Raw genomic sequence first — 20,087 nt, 5'->3', positions numbered from 1 at the left:
GGGGAGGGGGGAGTCTCCTCAGGATATGCTCCTGAGGGGACGATTCTTTTCACTGGCACTGGGCCGCGCATTGCTGCTCTCCCCACCCCAGGCCTCCAGGAGAGCGGGAAGGAAGGGGCCGCCCCGCCCGCCAGTAGCCCTAGACCATAGAGTCGGAGGCGCGGCCTCCCTCCCAGGCCCCAGCCTGAGCCGCTCTAGCCAGCGCCGCCGTCTCTATGGCCAGCGCCTTGCGTGACCCCTGTGACGTAGCCCCGCCGCGGCCCAGCCCCGGAAGTGGATTGCGCTTTGGGAGTCGGGGGCTATGGGGGACCCGGCGGGCGCTGACGAGCTCGCGAAGCTCGAGTACCTGTCCCTGGTGTCCAAGGTTTGCACCGAGCTGGACAATCACCTGGGCATCAACGACAAGGACCTGGGTGAGGGGCCGGGCGGGGAGCGAGGGGCCGGGCGGGGGGCAGCCCCTGGGGGAGTTGGTGACCCCCGGGAGAGGGGGACGGAGCACATCGGGGGGCAGGAGCCGGGGATCCCTCTGGAGGAGGGAGGGGGTCGCTGTGGCGATGCGAGGCTGGACGTTTGCCGTGACACGAGGCTGAAGTTGGATCCTGGATCTCAGCTCCTTATTCAGAGGCCAACATTATTTTCAAGTACGGGGGGGCGGGGGGTCGCCGTGTTAGTCTGTATCCACAAACACAACGAGGAGTCCGGGGGCACCTTACAGACTAACAGGTTTCTTTGGCAAAAAGAACAGGAGTCCTTGTGGCATCTTAGAGACTAACAGATTTATTTGAGCACAAGCTTTCATGGGCTAAAACCCACTTCATTGGCTGCATGCAGTGGAAAATACAGTAGGAAGATCTGTATACACAGAGGACATGAAAAAAATGGGTGTTGCCATACTAACTATAACGAGAGTTAGAGTTATATTTGGGCAACCCACTTCTTCAGATGCCTGGAGTGAAAATTACAGATACAGACATAAATATATATTGGCACATGAAGAGAAGGGAGTTACCTTACAAGTGGAGAACCAGTGTTGAAGGCCAATTCAGTCAGGGTGGATGTGGTCCACTCCCAATGATTGATGAGGGAAAATTATTTTTGTAGTGAGCCAGCCACTCCCAGTCCCTATTCAAGCCCAAATTGATGGTGTTAGGTTTGCAAATGAATTGTAACTCTGCAGTTTTTCTTTGAAGTCTGTTTCTGAAGGTTTTTTGTTGTTGAAGAATGGCTACTTTTAAATCTGTTATTGAATGTCCAGGGAGATTGAAGTGTTCTCCTACTGGCTTTTGTATGCTATCATTCCTGATGTCTGATTTGTGTCCATTTATCCTTTTACGTAGAGACTGTCCAGTTTGGCCAATGTACATGGTAGAGGGGCATTGCTGGCACATGATGGTATATATCATTAGTAGATGTGCAGGTGAATGAGCCCCTGATGGTGTCACTGGTGTGGTTGGGTCCTATGATGGTGCCGCTAGAGTAGATATGGGGACAGAGGAGGCAACGGGGTTTGTTTTCAAGAATCTCAATGTAAGATTTACATTTTTAGAAATTTCATCAGACTAACAGGAGCGACTGTGGTAAAAAAGTAAATGTGTAATTATGTAAATATTTATTAATTCTATAATCAAATAAGGAATTGGGAACAAGAAACCAGCTTCAGCCTCCTTGCCCTGACACTTCCATTATTGATCGTTTGTATTGTGGTAGTATCTTTGAGCGCCAGTATTTGTGTTAGGCGCTGAACAAATAGAGACAAAAAGACAGTCCCCGCCCCCAAAGAGTTAGAAAATGAGCTCTCATCTCATCCTGAGACACAATCCCTTCAGGTCTGGGTTCCTGAAAATGGATTTAAGGCAGTGTAGAGAGAGAAACTTGCACTTCTGCAGACCATGCATTCCATGTTCTGTGGCTAGATGAGCCAGCCCCTTTCCTCAGAGTGAAATGCACTTGATCTGACTTCAAGAGTGAAACAAAAAAATAATTTGATCACCTTTTCTTTGCAGCTGAGTTTGTGATAAATCTCGCTGAGAAAAACACCACATTTGACACATTCAAGACTGCCCTTACAAAGAATGGCGCCGAGTTCACAGTAAGTCAGATTTGAACACAGAGATCATCTTTTATTTAAAAGCGAGTGGCAAGGATTACGTATTTGTGTTTATTAATGTGCAATTATTTTCACTTAATAGTTCATGTATGCTGGCTTTCAAACACTTCTGTCTAATTAAGCTTTATTTAACTTTGCTTGATGCAGTCTCTGAAGCGCTATGCAATTTTGAAGACTCATCTGGGCTCTTTGATGTCTTATTACTATGCACGTGTAGTGCAAGAAAAACAACTTGTCATGAAAACAAACTTTTTATGGTCCTCACACACCAGGTAGATAAGTACCTTAGAAACAGATCAAAATGATTGTCCTAGTTAGAGCCAGTGACTGGTGTGGAGAGTCACTTAAATGGAATTTTCATAACATTGTAAAGCCAAGTCACTTTTTGTCTCGGTTCTCTACACCAAGCAACTGAACTTCTCTGGTGTACGTGTGATTTCTTGTGACTATGGCCCTATACTTCTACATCTTTAGAAGTTGGGATTGAGCTTTTTGTTCCCTTCCAACAAACCCTCCCTTGTGCTAATGTGCAAAAATATTGCAATCACTTAAAAAAATCTTCTGTGCTTTATTGAATTTTTCAGGATTCCCTCGTTAGTAATTTGTTACGTCTCATACAGACAATGCGGCCTCCAGCAAAGCCATCTACAGGCAAAGGTAAGTACAGTCTCACTGCCCCAACAGCTGAATAGAAAACAGTCCTAACCCTTTCAGCGTCTGTTGGACGTTGTGGGTATGACAGAAGAAATCGCTATTCTTATATCTTCTATACTATCATTCCAGTGGAGTTCTCTGTATTACGTGAGTCGCTGGTGCAAAGCTTTTGGGCTACTGGAAGAGAGCTTTATTCAGTGCAGAACTCAGAATATTGCATATTTCACTATCTCACTTAATCAGAATTTCCTTTGTGAGAGGAAATGTAGTTATTTTTAATTCAACTTTTAAAAACTGCAGTAAAATTTACATTCAGAGCTGAAATGAATACTCAGTTTCAGAAATGATGGTAGAAAACTATTCTAGCCATGTGATAAAGGTGCACTTCTAATTTATTTCTTTTTTTACCCTTTTTTTATTCTAAAACCAGAGGTAGTTGTCAAACCCAAAACAGAAAAGGAAAAGCTGAAGGACCTGTTCCCAGCCCTTTGCAGGCCAGACAATCCCACCATCAGGGTAAGGATGAGTTTCACACATTAACAATCAGTGAATGGAAACATGATGCTTGTTTTCTGTTTTCTCACTCTTGGTTTGCAGTTGCTACATTAACATGACCATCTATATTGTGCTTCAAATGCACAAAATGTGATGGGGCATGAGAAATGAAAACACAGAATAGAGTGGGAAGTAAGTAGTTGGTTTGGGATTGCTGGAGGTTAGTTGCAGGGGATTATTGTTAATATAGCTCTCTCAGGGCAAACATTGCTTTGCAGAACACCCAACAACACAAGGATCCTACCCTGACAAATTCACAGTCTAACTCAGACGACATAATAAGCAGATAATGTTTCAGGTGCAAAACTGCATGGTGACACTGAGACCATTGTAAGACACTTTGTTTAAGGAGTGGTTTTGAAGGAGCATGTTTGGCACCTAGGATTGAAAGACCCTTATACACCTAGTATACATGATAGAAGGTACAAAGTGCAGGAAAGTTGAAGATGGTAGATAGGAAAGAGGGTCCAGAAGGATGCAGAAAGTGAGTGGCATGAGGAGGAAGAGGTGGAACTGTGCAGAGGTTTGAAGATGAGGTGGATGAAATAAATTATTAGCATATACCTTTAATCAGATTGGGAACTGTAGTAAGCATCTACTTATGGAGAAGTTAATTTGTCTCAGGACTTTAGGATTAAAATCTAGGCTACCGAAGTTGCCTACTAGTAACATGCATATTAAGGTTTCAGTAACAATTTTAAAAGTTAGTCTCCAAATTCTTACATCGAGGCAGAACTGGTAGAACCATGTGGCAGAGAAGGGTTTGGCTTTGAGACTCCTGGTTTAATCATCCCCATATCTTTGCTTCTTTACATTGCATTTTCTCTGTGATCTTTTCTACTACTTCCTTTCTTTCTGGAAATAGAAATGAGGGTGATTGTCCCATTGCACAGATTAATGCTCTGTGCTGGTGATAGGATTTTAATCAGCCTGCTTACAGAGGTATTATCTGTGTCTACAGACTATGCTGGATGAAGATGATGTGAAAGTGGCCGTTGATGCTCTTAAAGAACTTGAAGCTTTAATGCCTAGTGCAGGTGGGCAGGAAAAACAAAGGAATACTGACCACCGGTAAGTTTCCAGTGCATCTCTGGGCCAGGGCTACCAGTAAGTTTTCTGTCTGCATGACCTGGTCTTGTATGAAAGTTGAACACAGATTGTTAATGTTTTCCAGGGCAAAAAAAAAGAGGAGGAGTCGCAGTCACAGCAGAGACAGGGACAGGAAACGGAGACACCGATCCCGTTCCAGGTCACGTTCTAGGACTCGGGATAAGAACAAGGGGAAATCCAGATACCGCTCAAGGAGCAGGAGTCTGAGTCCCAGCAGGGACCGTAAGGATCGAGAGAAATACGCAGAGAAGAGTAATGACAGATGGAGGGACAAGCATGTGGATCGGCCCCCACCTGAAGAGCCTTCGATTGGAGAAATTTACAACGGCAAAGTCACAAGTATAATGCAGTTTGGGTGCTTTGTGCAGCTGGAAGGACTAAGGTACCCATCTGACCTTCACAATGAGCCATTACCACTTCTTGTACCATCACCCTTCCTTTGCCTATTATAAACATTTGCTTCAGTTTCTGATATTAATATGACTTCAAAAAAAAAAAAAGTATGATGCCTTATTAGACTCAGGCAAGTATGCCAGTGATACACACTGCATTTCATGACCACAGTGAATTTTCTGTTTCAAAAAAGTAAAGCTGACAGTAAAGAACGTTCCTCTTTCCAGGGACAGTTTATAAACACACTAAAACCTCTGAGCACTAAAACATTTAAAGACATTTAAATGCTAAAATGATATGTGAAGGGCTATTTCCCAGAGTAATATACAGTATCTCATTCTCTTCTCTCCACGTGTGACCCACAGGAAACGCTGGGAAGGCTTGGTTCATATTTCTGAACTTCGCAGAGAGGGACGTGTTGCTAATGTTGCTGATGTTGTGAGCAAAGGTCAAAGAGTAAAGGTCAAAGTGCTATCCTTTACTGGGTCCAAAACCAGCCTGAGCATGAAGGTATGGAAGAATTTTATAGATGTGTGTTGAACACAGATCAAATGATGGTGGAGAGAGAGTGTTTACAGTTTTAGTTTACAGCAATATGTGAAATACCAACTTGAATCCCTTCAAAATACATATTTTAATACTTAAAGCTGGTAAATTATAGTTCTGTATTTATGCCACCCATTGGTTCCTACTCCCTGTTTTCTCCACATGTTCTTTTCAGATGCCTTGCATATAAAGATTCTAAGCATTCAAAAGTGTTTGTACCACTCATTGAACCAAACAAAGTGGTAACTTTGAAGTCTTTAGTCAGGTGCCCAGCCAAACCCCAAGCTGTCACTTATGCCCATCCTCCATTCACTGTATGAGAGAGAGGCATTTTATTTTAAATTACAGGCCACAATGTGCTTCTGACCACAGACTGCTTAATCACTTCTGAGATGTTAATTTAAAAAACAAACAATAGTGAAATGTCTTCACATATATGGGCTGTGTTTGGCTGTGGCCCCTCTGGGAAACTGAGAGATCCTTGCCTTTACATGCTTGGTAGAGGAAGGAGGTCCAGGCCAGGTATCTAAGGAAAAGGTGGGACAGTGATTAATAAATCTGTCAATCATATTTGATGTAGGATGTTGATCAAGAGACTGGGGAAGACTTGAACCCAAACCGACGCAGAAACCTGGTTGGAGAGACCAATGAAGAGACCTCTATGAGGAACCCAGACAGACCCAGTCACCTCTCCCTGGTGAATGCCCCTGAAGTGGAGGATGATAGCCTTGAACGGAAGCGTCTCACCCGGATTTCAGACCCAGAGAAATGGGAAATCAAACAGGTGTAAAGCATTACGATCTCATACTGGGATGTCTGGGGCGATGTCATTCAGTAAGATTGTAGGGGAGCTTCACAGACTACCATCCACCTTCCCATTTTTCTTAATAGGCCATGGTTTCTTGGGTACATCCTCCTCACTGTTATAAGCTCTCTGAAATCTGGGTTTCCCAAGCTCTGACCTCATAAGGCTTTGAGTAATCTTTGGTTAATAGTGTGATCCAGTTAAGTATAAGACAGGTGTCCCTCTCTGCCAGTCCCAGGGATCCATAATGGAATGTGGAGCCTTTCACTCCTATATCCCTGATTCATAAATCTGGCTAGTGCTGTTAATAACTGAAACAGCTTTGTTAGAAGCGTCACTTGTCATTCCAGCATCTTCCACAAGCACTAAAATCCAGGAAAGACAAGGTGTCAGAGATTAAAAAGCCATACTAATCCATCTCTGCTGATGCTGGGTTGTTCCCTGCAGCACATCTACTAATGTTGTGTCCAGAGAAGTTTTAAAGTCGCAATTGTACTGGGTTGTAGACATCTCCCAGAATAATTCATCACCCTGTTGGGATGTATTATCTGATAATTCATTGTAAATGTCCCTTTCTTAATTTCATCCTATTTCTCTTATTTATACTCTGTTATACCACACTAATAGACACTAGTTCCCTCAGACAATCCCAGCGCCACAGTGTCCTGGGAGAACTTACACTTCCTGTCTCTTTGCAAAGTGAACCCTCCTTCCATCCCAGAGAGCTGTAGAATCTTAAATGGGCCAGTCTACCCTTGAATGATGTTCACATGTGGGAACTAATCCTTCCCTCTCCATTCCCTTCCCAGATGATTGCTGCTAACGTGCTCTCCAAAGAAGAGTTTCCTGACTTTGATGAGGAGACTGGAATCCTCCCCAAAGTTGATGATGAAGAAGGTAATATTGTCTGGTAGTTTCACTGTGGGTATAATAGATTGCTTGTGTTTCTGTGTATGTGGTCTATGCAAAAAGGAGCTTCTGATGCAAGCAAGTTTAAGGAGTTTCATAGTTAGCAATAGCTCTAAACACCTGGAGCTGGCAGGTGTGCTGGTTCCCTTTGGTTAATGAAGTGCTGGCGGCCTTTGGCCAGGAGCTCTCTCCTTGCCTGTGACATTTTTACCTTTGTAGAATATGTAATTATACAGTAAACAGGATGCACAGAAAACACTTCAACAATGTAGCTTCCTTTTCCTGCTGCGGAAGTTTGTTGAAAAAAACTGCATCTGTCTCCTTGTTAAACCTGAATTATTTGTGGGTTTTAGATGAGGACCTTGAGATTGAGCTGGTTGAAGAAGAGCCACCGTTCCTGCGAGGGCATACGAAGCAAAGCATGGATATGAGTCCCATTAAAATAGTGAAGGTAAGAGATTTCAGACTAATGATTGAAAACTTGTACGCTGGTTTTATGTAAATACTCAGGAATTAGCAATAATGAGTGGAATCTTGGTATCCATAGCCCAGAAAATCAGGAGCGCTGGGTTGGAAATCTTTTTCTTTTATTATACATAGTTGGGTTTTCATTTCATTGGTAACAGTGAGATGAAATCATGGAATAGAAATGCTAGGTTAACATGCAGCCTACATTCCACAGAAAAAGAGTTAGACCCAAGTGGTGTTCTTCTGCCCCATTCATCCTCTTGTTTTTGATGAGGTGGGGATAGCCAGGAAACTATCCTTCCCACCTCATTACCAGTAATCTCATCCTTGATTGGACTATGAAAGGAGTCTCCTATTTTACAGTCACAGCCACTGGCATCCTGGAAATCTAGCCATCAAAAATATTTCTGCACTTGTGAAAGAATAAAGTTTTAAAAGCCTTTGAAGTCGCTGTGGGAAAGAGATTGCCTTCAAGCTCAAGGACAGATGGGCTGGGCTGTAATAAAGGTGTACAGAGGAGAGGGGTAGTATAGTAAAGTCTCCAGGACTGGACAGTGCTTGTAATTGTATTTTTTGTTCCTCAGAATCCTGATGGCTCCTTGTCCCAGGCCGCAATGATGCAAAGTGCTTTAGCCAAAGAAAGGCGAGAACTCAAACAAGCTCAAAGGGAAGCAGAGATGGATTCTATCCCCATGGGACTTAATACACACTGGGTGGATCCTCTTCCTGACGGTGGGTTCTGACTTGTCTCTGTTTAAGTATCTATTGTGCCATTCATTGTGGGAGCTGAACCATTCCAGGAGAATATCTTGGTGTCTATGTATGTGGCCACTTCACTTAAGTCTTTTTTCATCTTGAGCCTAGCTTTTATGTTTAGTCTTTTAGTCAAAGTGTGATGGGAGAGTGGACTGAGTGTATTACCAAGTGTTTCACAGATGGGACTATGGCAAAAATTGTAGTAGGCCCAAAATCACAATCAATATGCCAGAACAGCTCACTCGAGTTCTAAACAGGCAGATTGTAGTGTTATTTGTAAAATGCCTTTTTACTGTGTCTAGTTCATTACTACATTTGTGCCATGTGAACTGAAATGCGATAACTAAATTCTCACTTCTTCTTTTTTTTTTTCTTAGTGGATGGGAGACAAATAGCTGCCAACATGCGGGGTATTGGGATGATGCCCAATGATATCCCAGAGTGGAAGAAACATGCATTCGGTGGCAACAAAGCTTCCTATGGTAAAAAAACCCAACTTTCCATCATTGAGCAGAGGGAGAGTCTCCCAATCTTCAGACTAAAGGAGCAGCTGATTCAGGTAAGACGCATGCAGGAGCCGCCTGCTCCTTGGAGTGGGAAGGGTTAATAGGGATGTTACTGGGTCTGTTTATTGACAAGTTAGTAACCACTTGAGAGTTTTTAGAATTAAATGATATTTTAAAATCATAATTTTTCTCTATACATCTTTGTAAAACTGCAGGTACTTCTTAAAGCAGTAGGGCCAAAATTGGAGCTAAGATCCCAAATGACACAAGTCTTTATGGCAGGGTGAGTCAGCTGAGTGGTTAAAGAGTTTACTGGCTTGCTGGTTAGCAAGACGTAGGCCAGAACACTTTGCTGAGCCAGCATGAGTGAGGGCACTCGGGGGCTACATCTAGTCTTAGGATTTTTTTTTTTAAATACAGTCAATCTAACAAGCACTTTCTAACATGTTCTCTTTCAGGCAGTCCATGACAATCAGATCCTGATTGTTATCGGCGAGACAGGCTCTGGGAAAACGACCCAGATCACCCAGTACCTGGCTGAGGCAGGTTACACATCGAGAGGAAAGATTGGATGCACCCAGCCTCGCAGAGTGGCTGCAATGTCTGTTGCCAAGAGAGTGTCTGAGGAGTTTGGTTGCTGTTTGGGACAGGAGGTAAAGTTCTGTGTTGGAGGCGGCAGCTGCATAAACACGATGAAAAGCAGGGGAAAATCAGTAATGGGATAACTAACCTATGCTCTATGGCAAGTTTGAATTGAGGGGCTGGCAGAATAACTCAACCTGGGATTATCATTGCCAACAGTTTTGTTCCATCAATTCAGTTAGTTTAGTGTAAGGGGCAGAGACATCATTACTCATTCAAACCCATTGTTCTGCTTCCATCTCGTGTTTCGTAGGTTGGGTACACGATTCGATTTGAAGACTGCACCAGCCCTGAGACCGTCATCAAGTACATGACGGATGGTATGTTACTGCGGGAGTGCCTGATTGACCCGGACCTGACCCAGTACGCCATCATCATGCTGGATGAGGCCCACGAGAGGACCATTCACACTGACGTGCTCTTTGGGCTTCTGAAAAAGGTAATGTTATGTTTGGCCCCTGGGCTCTCCACAGATTATATCAGAAGGGAACCCAGGAGGAAGGCAGACATGTCTGCCTTTTAAGACCCTCATGTCTTAAAACGGTCAGTTGTGAGAACTGAGCTGTGGTTGAAGGTGACTGTACCTTTACAAGAGGAGCTCACCTGGTCTTAGCTCTGACTGTAAATGAAATGGAGTTTTGGCAACAGATGAAGCTCATTTAATTCAGAACATTTCTGGGGGGTGAATAAGCAGCTGTCTCAGAATAAGGAAATAGTTTCACTTAACCCAGTCTGCCTCTCCCAAAAGGTCTCTGTGCTGGGAGTTCCCTTAACTAGGAAAAAAGGGAAGTGTATTGTAAATATGGCCTGGGCTTTTGCCTCTCTGAGAAGGACAGTGTATCCTCCTTTGCATTTAGATGATTCTGCGAATCTGCCAAAGCCCCTGAGGTGATTGAAGCCCCTTGTTACCTGGAATAATGTAACTGGGCGAAGGGGCTTGTTGAAGCCCTTATTTGTTGCCCTTGTCACTATTAACATGGGAATGTTCTCTCCTGCTACAGACAGTGCAGAAACGCCAGGATATGAAGCTCATTGTAACTTCGGCGACATTAGATGCTGTGAAATTCTCCCAGTATTTCTATGAAGCTCCAATCTTCACGATTCCCGGCAGAACATACCCTGTGGAAATTCTGTACACGAAAGAACCAGAGACCGATTATCTGGATGCCAGTCTGATCACAGTGATGCAGATCCATTTGACGGAGCCACCAGGTAAGTGCGATTAAAATTTGGCCGTGGCAGGGTCCTGTGTCATGGGGTCATCTGGTTTTATAAGGAGCACATCTGAAGGGGAGATCTTTCCACATGGAAGAGAAGAGGGGACGAAGAAAGCAAAGGGAGTGGTTAGGCAGGAGTTATGTGGAGCAGGATTAATTCTGTGGACACGTTCTCTTTTGTAGGTGACATCCTAGTGTTCCTGACGGGTCAGGAAGAGATTGATACAGCTTGTGAGATCCTCTATGAGAGAATGAAATCTCTGGGACCCGATGTGCCAGAGTTAATTATCCTCCCGGTGTATTCAGCTTTACCTAGCGAGATGCAAACCAGGATCTTTGACCCAGCCCCACCAGGCAGCAGGAAGGTAATCCCAGGCAAAGGGTGGCTTCCCCCTCTGATGAAACACTTAATAGTGGGACTTGTTACACTGTTCATTCCATTCAGAATCTTATGTGCATGGGTTGGGGAGGAGAGTAATTATAGACTGTGCTCTGTAGCTTTGAAACAGCAGCTCTTTTGTGGCTTAACTCAGAGAACTTTTCTTGGCCAATTCTCCATTCATTTTTTGGCATTTAAATAGTCTTCTGTTTTATTTTAACCCAAACCCTTTTGTGCAGAATTGCTTTATAAATAACACTGATGTAGCAGAAAGATTCTCTAGAGATGTTACCTTTCAAGGGCATTGTTGTCCTCTGCCAGTCTGAGTTTCTGAAAGGTCTGTATAGAAGCAGCTCCTGGAGGATGGCAGTAATTCTCTTGAAGCACATTCTGTGGTGGTTTCTTGTCTCATAAGGGCTATGTTGCAGAGCCAGGCAAAATAATACTTTTTACGGATCATGTAAAATTCTTTGAGCAGAAATTGGTAACCTTGTCCTCGTTTTTATCCATGAGTTCCACTGTGTTCACATCACATACTGCCCTAAAGCTTAAAACAGGTTTAAAATCTGGCCATTTTTGAGGGTGAAAGGCGAAATCTGCTCACACATGGTGGCAGGAGAATAATCAGTAATTTTAAATCATAGCAGTTGTGTCAGCAACAGTTTGATTAGAACATATTGAATTGTTTGTATAAACAGAGCAACACTAGTTTAGCTTAGTTCTGTTTCTATCTGGTTGGCAAGCAGAGATAGTATCTGAATCAGACTGTACTCTTGCTTACAGGTTGTCATTGCTACCAACATTGCTGAGACCTCCCTGACTATTGATGGAATCTATTATGTGGTGGATCCTGGATTTGTGAAGCAGAAAGTGTATAACTCCAAGACTGGAATTGATCAGCTGGTGGTTACACCAATTTCCCAGGTACACAGCATATGTTAGATAATGTATCAGTAATAAATCTGTGGCTTAGAGGAAATTTTATGGAAACAAGGTGGGGAAATAAATACCACTTTCTCCCACACACAACGCCTTGCATCACACTCAGACTAAGCTTAGCGCATCATATCCCTCCCTGCATTGTGTTGGGAGCCCCTGTAATAACGCTAACAGAACTGCAAACAACTAACCCTTCATTCCTCTCTCACTTAGTCTCTTGATTGAATCATTGTCCTGGATAATGCTTACCCGCCTCTGAGATGTAGTATTCCCTCTGAAATCCTATAGGCGCAGGCGAAGCAGCGAGCAGGAAGAGCTGGAAGAACAGGGCCAGGAAAGTGTTACAGACTCTACACGGAGCGTGCTTACCGAGATGAAATGCTAACCACCAACGTGCCTGAAATCCAGAGAACAAACTTGGCCAGCACAGTGCTCTCCCTTAAGGTAGGAATCAGTATCTCATTGTTTTGCTGAAATACAGGCCGATGTGATTGGATAGGAAGGAACACTGTACCATTGGCAGAACTATAGCTCGCTCTCCAGTTCTTTCTCCCGAGGGGGGGGTTGTAACTTAGACTCAGACTTAGCTTTACAGATATCAGTCCCACAAAAGTCATTCCTTACACACCCCCTGAAAGCCATATTTCATTGCAAGTTCTAGAAATGCAAAGCCCCAGGAGTCTTAGCGGAATCATACATTTCCATGCCCTGCTATAAAAAACAAACAAAATCTTTTATAAAATACGCGTACATTTCTCAGGCCATCATCTCACAGCATGGCGGGGACTTCTCTTTTGTGGTGGTGGTAGTTGAGTCCTTCAGATATACGTATCCCCAGATCCTCTGGGAATTTATAGAAGACCATACCCATGTGAGAGTTATAGATGTTAGAGATGGCTCGGAACTATTAGGTCACCACACGCATCTCCCTGGGGCTAGTGCAGGATTGTTCACTATTGTACCTTTACTAGAACTTTTTCTTGTTTTGGTCTTTGTCCCAAGGGATGGAATAACATGCCCACTGGGATTTGTGGTTACACTGGAGATAAGGCATGAACCCTGGGCACAAGAGCTCATCAATGCTGCTTAGACCTTGGTTTTGGCTTTTGGCTCATGTTTTGTTGCTCCTGGAGTTGTCTCTACTTATGGAGCCTGGTTTCCTGTTTCTTTCCTGGTGTTTCTTACCCTCAGATTTTCACTCTATTTCAGGCTATGGGGATCAATGACTTGCTCTCCTTTGATTTTATGGATGCTCCCCCGATGGAAACGCTAATCACCGCCATGGAACAGCTCTACACCTTGGGAGCCCTGGACGATGAGGGGCTGCTCACTCGACTTGGGCGCAGAGTAGGTTAAATATCGTGCCTCTGAACACTGGTTGTATTGTGTTCTCAGGCTGGCCTGGGTGTAGCTGTCCATAGGGTTATCTGGCACTGTCAGTGCTTTCTCTCTGTGCTTTTGTGCATTGTTAGTGGGTCCAAAGCCACACTTCCCCACTAGCAATTGGCCTTTGCAGACAAGTAGTAAATAATAATGTATTTTCTGCTTCCCAATGGAGCAGTGCCATTTTCTCTAATAAGTGAGTTCCATTTTACAAGTGTCTAAAAATCTCCTGTAAGTGTTGGGCTGCTCTGATCATGTAGATGGCAAAGATCATCTGCTCTGTGCCGAGTAAAGCTCCCCTAGGTAGTGGGCAGTGCCATGGTAGGGAAACACTCAATGGCATCGTCTTCTCTCCCATTAAGGTTTAGTTAGAGTCTCCAAGTGAAACAAGCCTGGCCTATTTTCTGATCTTGTGAGACCTCTTGAAGCCTTGCTTCCGTACCACTGAAAATATGTGTCATTGTCCTTTATTCCTGCAGATGGCAGAGTTCCCCTTGGAGCCCATGTTATGTAAGATGTTGATCATGTCTGTACATTTGGGATGCAGTGAAGAAATGTTAACTATAGTCTCTATGCTGTCTGTACAGAATGTGTTCTACAGACCAAAGGTAAGGAATTCAGGCCTATGTGCTGTAGTCCCCAGCCCTGGCTGCATGGTGGGAAGGAGGAATCCGGTGGTGTTTATTGAATGCATCTGGTGTAATGGTATGTGCGTACTCCCCCAGACAAGATTGTAATTAAAGTGTTCATTGGATCACATATTGCACAGCTAATTCACCTCTTTGTTACATGCCCCCAAGCTGTGGATGTTTGCTGCCACTTTGCCCTTGGGGAAGTGAAAGTTGGAGGCTTTGCTTTTTTCTTTGCTTCCCAACAGTAAATGAAACACAACATTAGAACCTGACATCTCCTGCTTTGGAATTCAGAGCCATTCTTGTAGGGTGACTGGAGGAACCCCGTTCCTCTCCCAGAGAAACAGAAATGGTTTCAGAATGAAGTTACACATCATAAGCCCTTCCTGCGCTGACCCTCTTCCTGCACCTCTGGGCTGCAGGCTCTGGTGGTGACATGACTGCTTCATATCAGACTCCTTTTGGATCTGTTATTTCTTCATTATAATATCCTATTGCTGTCTAGTCCAGTGACCTCAGTGTTTGATCAATATCCCAAGGCTACATCCATGAAACTGAGAAACATGGACCTCTCTGCAGTCTATTGATTAGGCCTGGTCTACACTGAAAAGTTATATTGGCATAGCTACATCAGTCAGGGGTGTGAAAAAACCACACCCCCGACTGACATAGTTATGCCAACAAAACCTCCAGTGAAGACGCAGCTGTGTTGACAGAGAGGGCTTCTGTCAACGTAGCCAATATCATTCAGGGAAATGGTTTTCCAAAACTTACAGAAAAACTCTGTTTGTGTAGGGGGGCTGTGCCAGCATAGCTATGCTGACACGATTCTGTCATATCGTCTCCATAGTGTAGACATACACTCAGTCATTGAAGGTCAGGTTTCTAAGCAACAAAAATCTGACTAGTTCTGTGCATGCATCACAGTGCCAGCCGACAGCGTAAGTGAGCCTGTGTCCTGTAGTATCATTTCAAGAATAGTTGGGGTGAGGAAAGAGAAGGGTTCCTCAGGAAAGACACAGTGTTGCGGGTTCTCTGCGGTAGCCCTCCCCTCTTGTGAGAGAGGAGAGAAGTCTGCAGCAGGTTTGTGTTTTTAGGTAGCAGCTGTGCTAGTCTTTTTCAAGTTTAACATTCTGTGTCATAATGGTAATGCCTTAATCATAGGGGTCCAGTTCAGTCCTGGTGTGGGCGAGGGGCCTCCCATTGACCTGGCAGGGCTGAGTCTGATCTGCAGTGCTTTGTATTTAATCCTTTACAAAAAAGCCAGTTTGCCCTGTATGCATCACAGCCTTGCACTGGTTAAACACGGGGCTGTCCATTTCAGTAGCACATAAGAACATGCAGTATGTGGGCCTAAAGAAGAACCAGTGCCCCGTTGCCAGGGGTACATGATACTGTCTCTAAAACACACATGATGGAAATGTGTTTTGTGTGTTAGGATAAACAAGCACTTGCTGACCAGAAGAAAGCCAAGTTCCACCAGACAGAAGGGGACCACCTCACCCTGCTGGCTGTCTACAATTCCTGGAAGAATAATAAGTTCTCGAATCCCTGGTGCTATGAGAATTTTATCCAGGCCCGGTCCTTGCGCAGGGCACAGGACATCCGTAAACAAATGCTGGGCATTATGGACAGGTGAGCAAATCCAGCAGAGGGCAGAACCGGTTCTGCTTTTCTTTAGCATTCTCGTCCTTTAGCAGCAGCTGATTGGTGCTTGCTGTTTGGGTGTTATGGTGTCTGTGCCTTGAACACCAAACATGGGGGCCCTCTAAATTCTTTCTTTTGGACTCTCTTCTGGCAGACACAAGCTGGATGTGGTGTCATGCGGGAAGGCGACGGTGCGAGTCCAGAAGGCCATCTGCAGCGGTTTCTTCCGAAATGCAGCAAAGAAGGACCCCCAGGAGGGCTACCGGACTCTCATAGACCAGCAGGTGGTCTATATTCACCCATCCAGTGCCCTCTTCAACAGGCAGCCAGAATGGTAGGAAAACAGGGACTCTTAATTCTAAGTTTAATTCTCAATTCTACAGCTAGAAAGTCCTTAGCATGGGCTATACATAAAATACAGATCAAAATCTGTGAATGCTCTGATACTTCAGTGATGGGCATGGAACAAGAATAGAGAGCAAAGATACAGACTGTGATCTGTTCTCAGCTCCTGAGCAGACGTGTACAGGACATATGAGTTGCTACAACTACTGCAAAGCAAGGCTGTCTGGAGTCCTGCCTCCAGCTGTCCTGTTGTGCCTCTCCTCCACATATGGCGTTCAATGCAGCAGCATAAGTCAGCGAGAGGGGGATCCTGACATGAAACCAAGCAGCTCCATGCTGGAGAATGTGGGAGGTGGATGAGAGAGGCTTTCTGCTGGGGGTGGCTCTTTTGGGGTCTGGTGAGCCTGGCGGTGATGTTGAAGGGGGAAGGAGAGTTAGAGAACTGGACCAAGGGGGACAGGTCTCGAGCACCCCTCACATGAGATGAGGTCTTCAGCTCCAAAGACCTTGTCATTGTTAAGAACCATTAATTTCCCCTTCTGCAAGCATTAATATTGCTGCCCTCTCTCTCTCTGCAGGGTGGTCTATCACGAGCTGGTGCTGACCACCAAGGAGTATATGCGCGAAGTGACCACCATTGACCCGCGCTGGCTGGTGGAATTTGCACCAGCCTTCTTCAAAGTCTCTGATCCAACCAAACTGAGCAAACAGAAGAAGCAGCAGCGGCTTGAGCCCCTGTACAATCGCTACGAGGAGCCCAATGCCTGGAGGATCTCTCGTGCATTCAGGAGGCGATGAGCCTGGCTCTGGCCTGGGTTGCTTTCAGCGAAGTGTTCCTGGCGGCTGAGATTCTGCACTGTTTTAAAATCCCCTTTTCGGGACACATGCAGTTGAACCCAAATCCAGTTGCAGCTGAAATCCAGACTACTTCAGGCTTTAGTTTATTTCCTATTCACTTTGTAAATACCTTCATTGGGGCCAAAAGAACTGGACAATATCACTGATTCATGTCCTCTGCCCTTCAGCTGCTACAGTTAGCAGGTCACTTCTCATGTCCAGGCTCACTCAGGTGTGTTGTATCACTTCCTCCTACTTCCAACCGTTTGAAAATCTGAAGGCTTAGAAATCTGGGCACTAATCAACAAAACCAACAAATGAGGCAAGGATCTAAAAACTAGTTGTTTGTCAACTTGATTGTCTCCCATGTGACTGGATCTTCAGATGCTAGAATGGCCTGAGTTTCTAGCCACTCTGAAGAGGGATTGATTTCGGCTGACACTTCTGTCTCTGCTCTTGAACAGTGACCAGTTTTCTTTGGCAGACTTCACCACTTGTGCTCAACCTCCTTTAACTTTTCCATTTTCTTACTTGCTGTAACTATTTGTCTCTTACTTGAAATCAAAAACTCCTGTAGCCAGCTGTGGAGAGAGATTTAGTATCTGTGATTTGGAATAAGGTGGAAGAGATCCCCTGAAACCCAACCCGAGTGTCTGGTACACTTGGACAATGGCACAGGTCAGACTGGTGGTCTTATCTTTCATCAGCATCTCCTGTGCACTGAAAACTAGAATATCACATGTTAATTAACCACATCCAATCTGCAGCGCAGCTCAGTCTGTGAACTTAAATGGTTACAGATGTCCCAGAGAGAGATTTTCTACACAATGTGTCATGTGTTTTGTTTCCTCTGACAACATTAGGTGACATCACAACTGCTCTATTTTATACAATATTTTCTTAGGGCTAAAAGTGGATTTCAGCAAAGACCTGCGTAGAACAGTTGTTATGAAAATGTAATTCCAGAATGACTTGCCAGTGTGTGTGTTGTCATGTTGAAGCTGTACATAAACTTGCTTTATTTTTTTTCTGTTGTGGTAATGCCCGTGCTCAGACCTGCCTTTTCAAAGCTGGAAATAGCTACCTGGCTCCAGAGCTAGAGAGACCCAAACTTTGTAACTTTTCGCAAGCTGCTGTATTTACGAAGTGACTGTTGAAAAGTGCACAGAAGAGCTGACTGATTTGCGCCTGACTCTGTGAGCTACAAGACAACACAGTGATTGCTCACTGAAAATTGGCTAGATTTGAAATCTGCATCTGTCTGTAAAGAGGGCAGTGAGAGGGATGGCGTAAATATTGTTTTTAATATGTTGTACAAATGCCCTAAGTTCCTCAGAAGCCTTCACAAAGAAAATTATTATTAAAATAAACTTCTGAAACAGGAAACTGTTTCAGCATCAAATATGCACAGGGGTTTGTCCTTTGGTGGTAACAGAATGGCTTCCAACCTGGTAACACCTCTTTGTGCTGCTGTAACTGTTACCCTGATTCCGCTGAAACTTGGTGTTTGAACCACATTTTTTTAAAAGCCCGTGGAAGATTTGGGATGTATTCACTGAGGGCTCAGGTCAGACAGCAGTAGGGATCAGGGGGGCTTCAAGACAAGGTCTCTTCATTCCAAATTCTTTTTATTTCTCTTCCTGTGTGGAACAGCATTTTCTGTTCCCTTGGCTGGCTTGGCAGCTCGGCCCTTCTTTGGTAGGGGAATGAAAAGACAGAATTTTGTTTTCTCTTTTGGAAGTCAGCAGTCGTGCTCTTTACTGGGAGTAGCTCCGCTCTTGCTGTAATTGGTGAGTAATATGCTCCTCCTCATTTGCAGTATTTTCCATGTGAACTGTTGGGCTCCAAGGCAGCGTGCACATGCCTTCCAGAACTGAACTATGAAACAGGCATGTTGGTTTACACACAACCCTTTGCAATAGGCTTTATAGACCTGTCCTGCTTGGAACAACTCAGAGCATCAAGATGTATCCACTGGCAGATGCTAGAAAGTGGTTACCTGAGTCACTGTACCCATGGAATTGGAGTCAGAAGGAAGCACAGTCACTGCAAAGGTTTCTAGTCTAACATTAAGCAACTGTTCATTGATATCTGTAGATTCTCAAGCTAGAAAGGATCATTATAAGCACCTAGTTTGTCCTCAAGTATAACACAGGCCCTAGAATTTCACTCAGTGATTCCTCTAGGAGACCCATCTGCGGTTAGTCTAAAGAATATTTCAGCGCTGTGCACGTAACTAAACTCTGGGAAAATCAAGGTGACAGAGGGTCTGAGGACCTGTCTGTGCTGGAAGGTTATACCAACGTAAGGTAAAATGTGAATTTAAACCAATATAGGTATACTAATATAAGCCAGTCTGTAGGCACTTGGATTCTGGTATCAGAGTGGTGTTAGCTTATATCCATTTGGGAAGGTGTTTAAACCAAAAAAGCCACTTTTCCACTAGCATAAGTGTGTCAACAGAGGGGGTTAAACCGGTATAACTGGTAAAAACTTTCCCATGTAGACAGGCCTGAGAGAACTCTTGACCCAGAGCAGTGTATGTACAGCCATACACATAGTCTCCTCATCCATCCCTCTCCACCACTGGGGATCAGAGTCATAGAAATGAACCACCACCTTACACTTCTGCAGCCCTGGTTGTGGTGCTGGGGATGATAGCAGAGATCTTTTCATGAACGTGATGTGATGGGGTGTGCTGGCTCACTTCTCATCCCTGTGGGTGTGGGGGGTGGGAGAGAACAATGTACCCTCAGGCCAGGGTGGCTCTCTGCTTCCTGTTGCAGTTGGACGAAGTGCTTGCACAAAGCCATAAGCTGTAATTAAGCAGGGAAACGTTGGCTGCCAAAGCATCCTTGTTAACTTTATAGCTGGTGGCAGAAGGCAAGTTACAGGTAAGCACAGGGAGAACCAGGGATGCAGATCTAGGGAACCCAGCGATTAAAAATGTATAACAAATACTGCGACAATAGGCAGTGGGCAGGCTGCCATCAGTGCTCAGGATCTGGGTAGGCAAAGGGCTGCCCTGCCCTGTCCTGCCCTGTCCTGCTAGCTGGCTATAGCATCATGTGTCCTGGTAGCAGCTGCTTTATTCAAAAGGCTTCTCTGTTGAAGTCCAAGAAGCTGCAATCTGAAACACTCTGCTCTTCTCAGGAGCTTTGGGCTCTGACAAAGAGGAGCTTGCAGCCTCTCCTGCCCAGTTCACATCAAAGTCTCTGTGGACTTTCCACTTCTAGAAGCTGGGAGTGTTACTTTTG

General features: G+C 44.5%; 1 protein-coding gene across 2 annotated transcripts; it reads left to right on the top strand.

Moving 5' to 3' along the window:
* The first annotated feature begins 226 nt into the window (after nucleotides 1–226).
* DHX8 (DEAH-box helicase 8) lies at nucleotides 227–18,236 on the top strand. 2 transcript variants are annotated; one of them, XM_008174822.4, is made up of 23 exons: nucleotides 227–413; nucleotides 2,004–2,089; nucleotides 2,692–2,764; nucleotides 3,192–3,277; nucleotides 4,278–4,387; nucleotides 4,491–4,808; nucleotides 5,185–5,329; nucleotides 5,946–6,149; nucleotides 6,980–7,067; nucleotides 7,433–7,530; nucleotides 8,132–8,279; nucleotides 8,681–8,862; nucleotides 9,268–9,462; nucleotides 9,705–9,890; nucleotides 10,453–10,663; nucleotides 10,852–11,033; nucleotides 11,831–11,971; nucleotides 12,275–12,430; nucleotides 13,196–13,333; nucleotides 13,849–13,977; nucleotides 15,440–15,636; nucleotides 15,803–15,982; nucleotides 16,572–18,236. In XM_008174822.4, the coding sequence occupies exons 1-23, from the start codon at nucleotides 302–304 to the stop codon at nucleotides 16,789–16,791; spliced, it is 3,585 nt and encodes a 1,194-aa protein (XP_008173044.2). In that variant the 5' UTR covers nucleotides 227–301; the 3' UTR covers nucleotides 16,792–18,236. The 2 variants fall into 2 exon arrangements, with proteins under 2 accessions (XP_008173044.2, XP_065434022.1); XM_065577950.1 differs by lacking the exon at nucleotides 2,692–2,764 and having other exon boundaries at nucleotides 234–413.
* Nucleotides 18,237–20,087: the final 1,851 nt, after the last annotated feature.

Source organism: Chrysemys picta, chromosome 24, assembly GCF_011386835.1.
Source record: "Chrysemys picta bellii isolate R12L10 chromosome 24, ASM1138683v2, whole genome shotgun sequence".
Taxonomy (NCBI): domain Eukaryota; kingdom Metazoa; phylum Chordata; order Testudines; family Emydidae; genus Chrysemys; species Chrysemys picta.
This window is presented reverse-complemented; position numbering and strand designations above follow the sequence as displayed.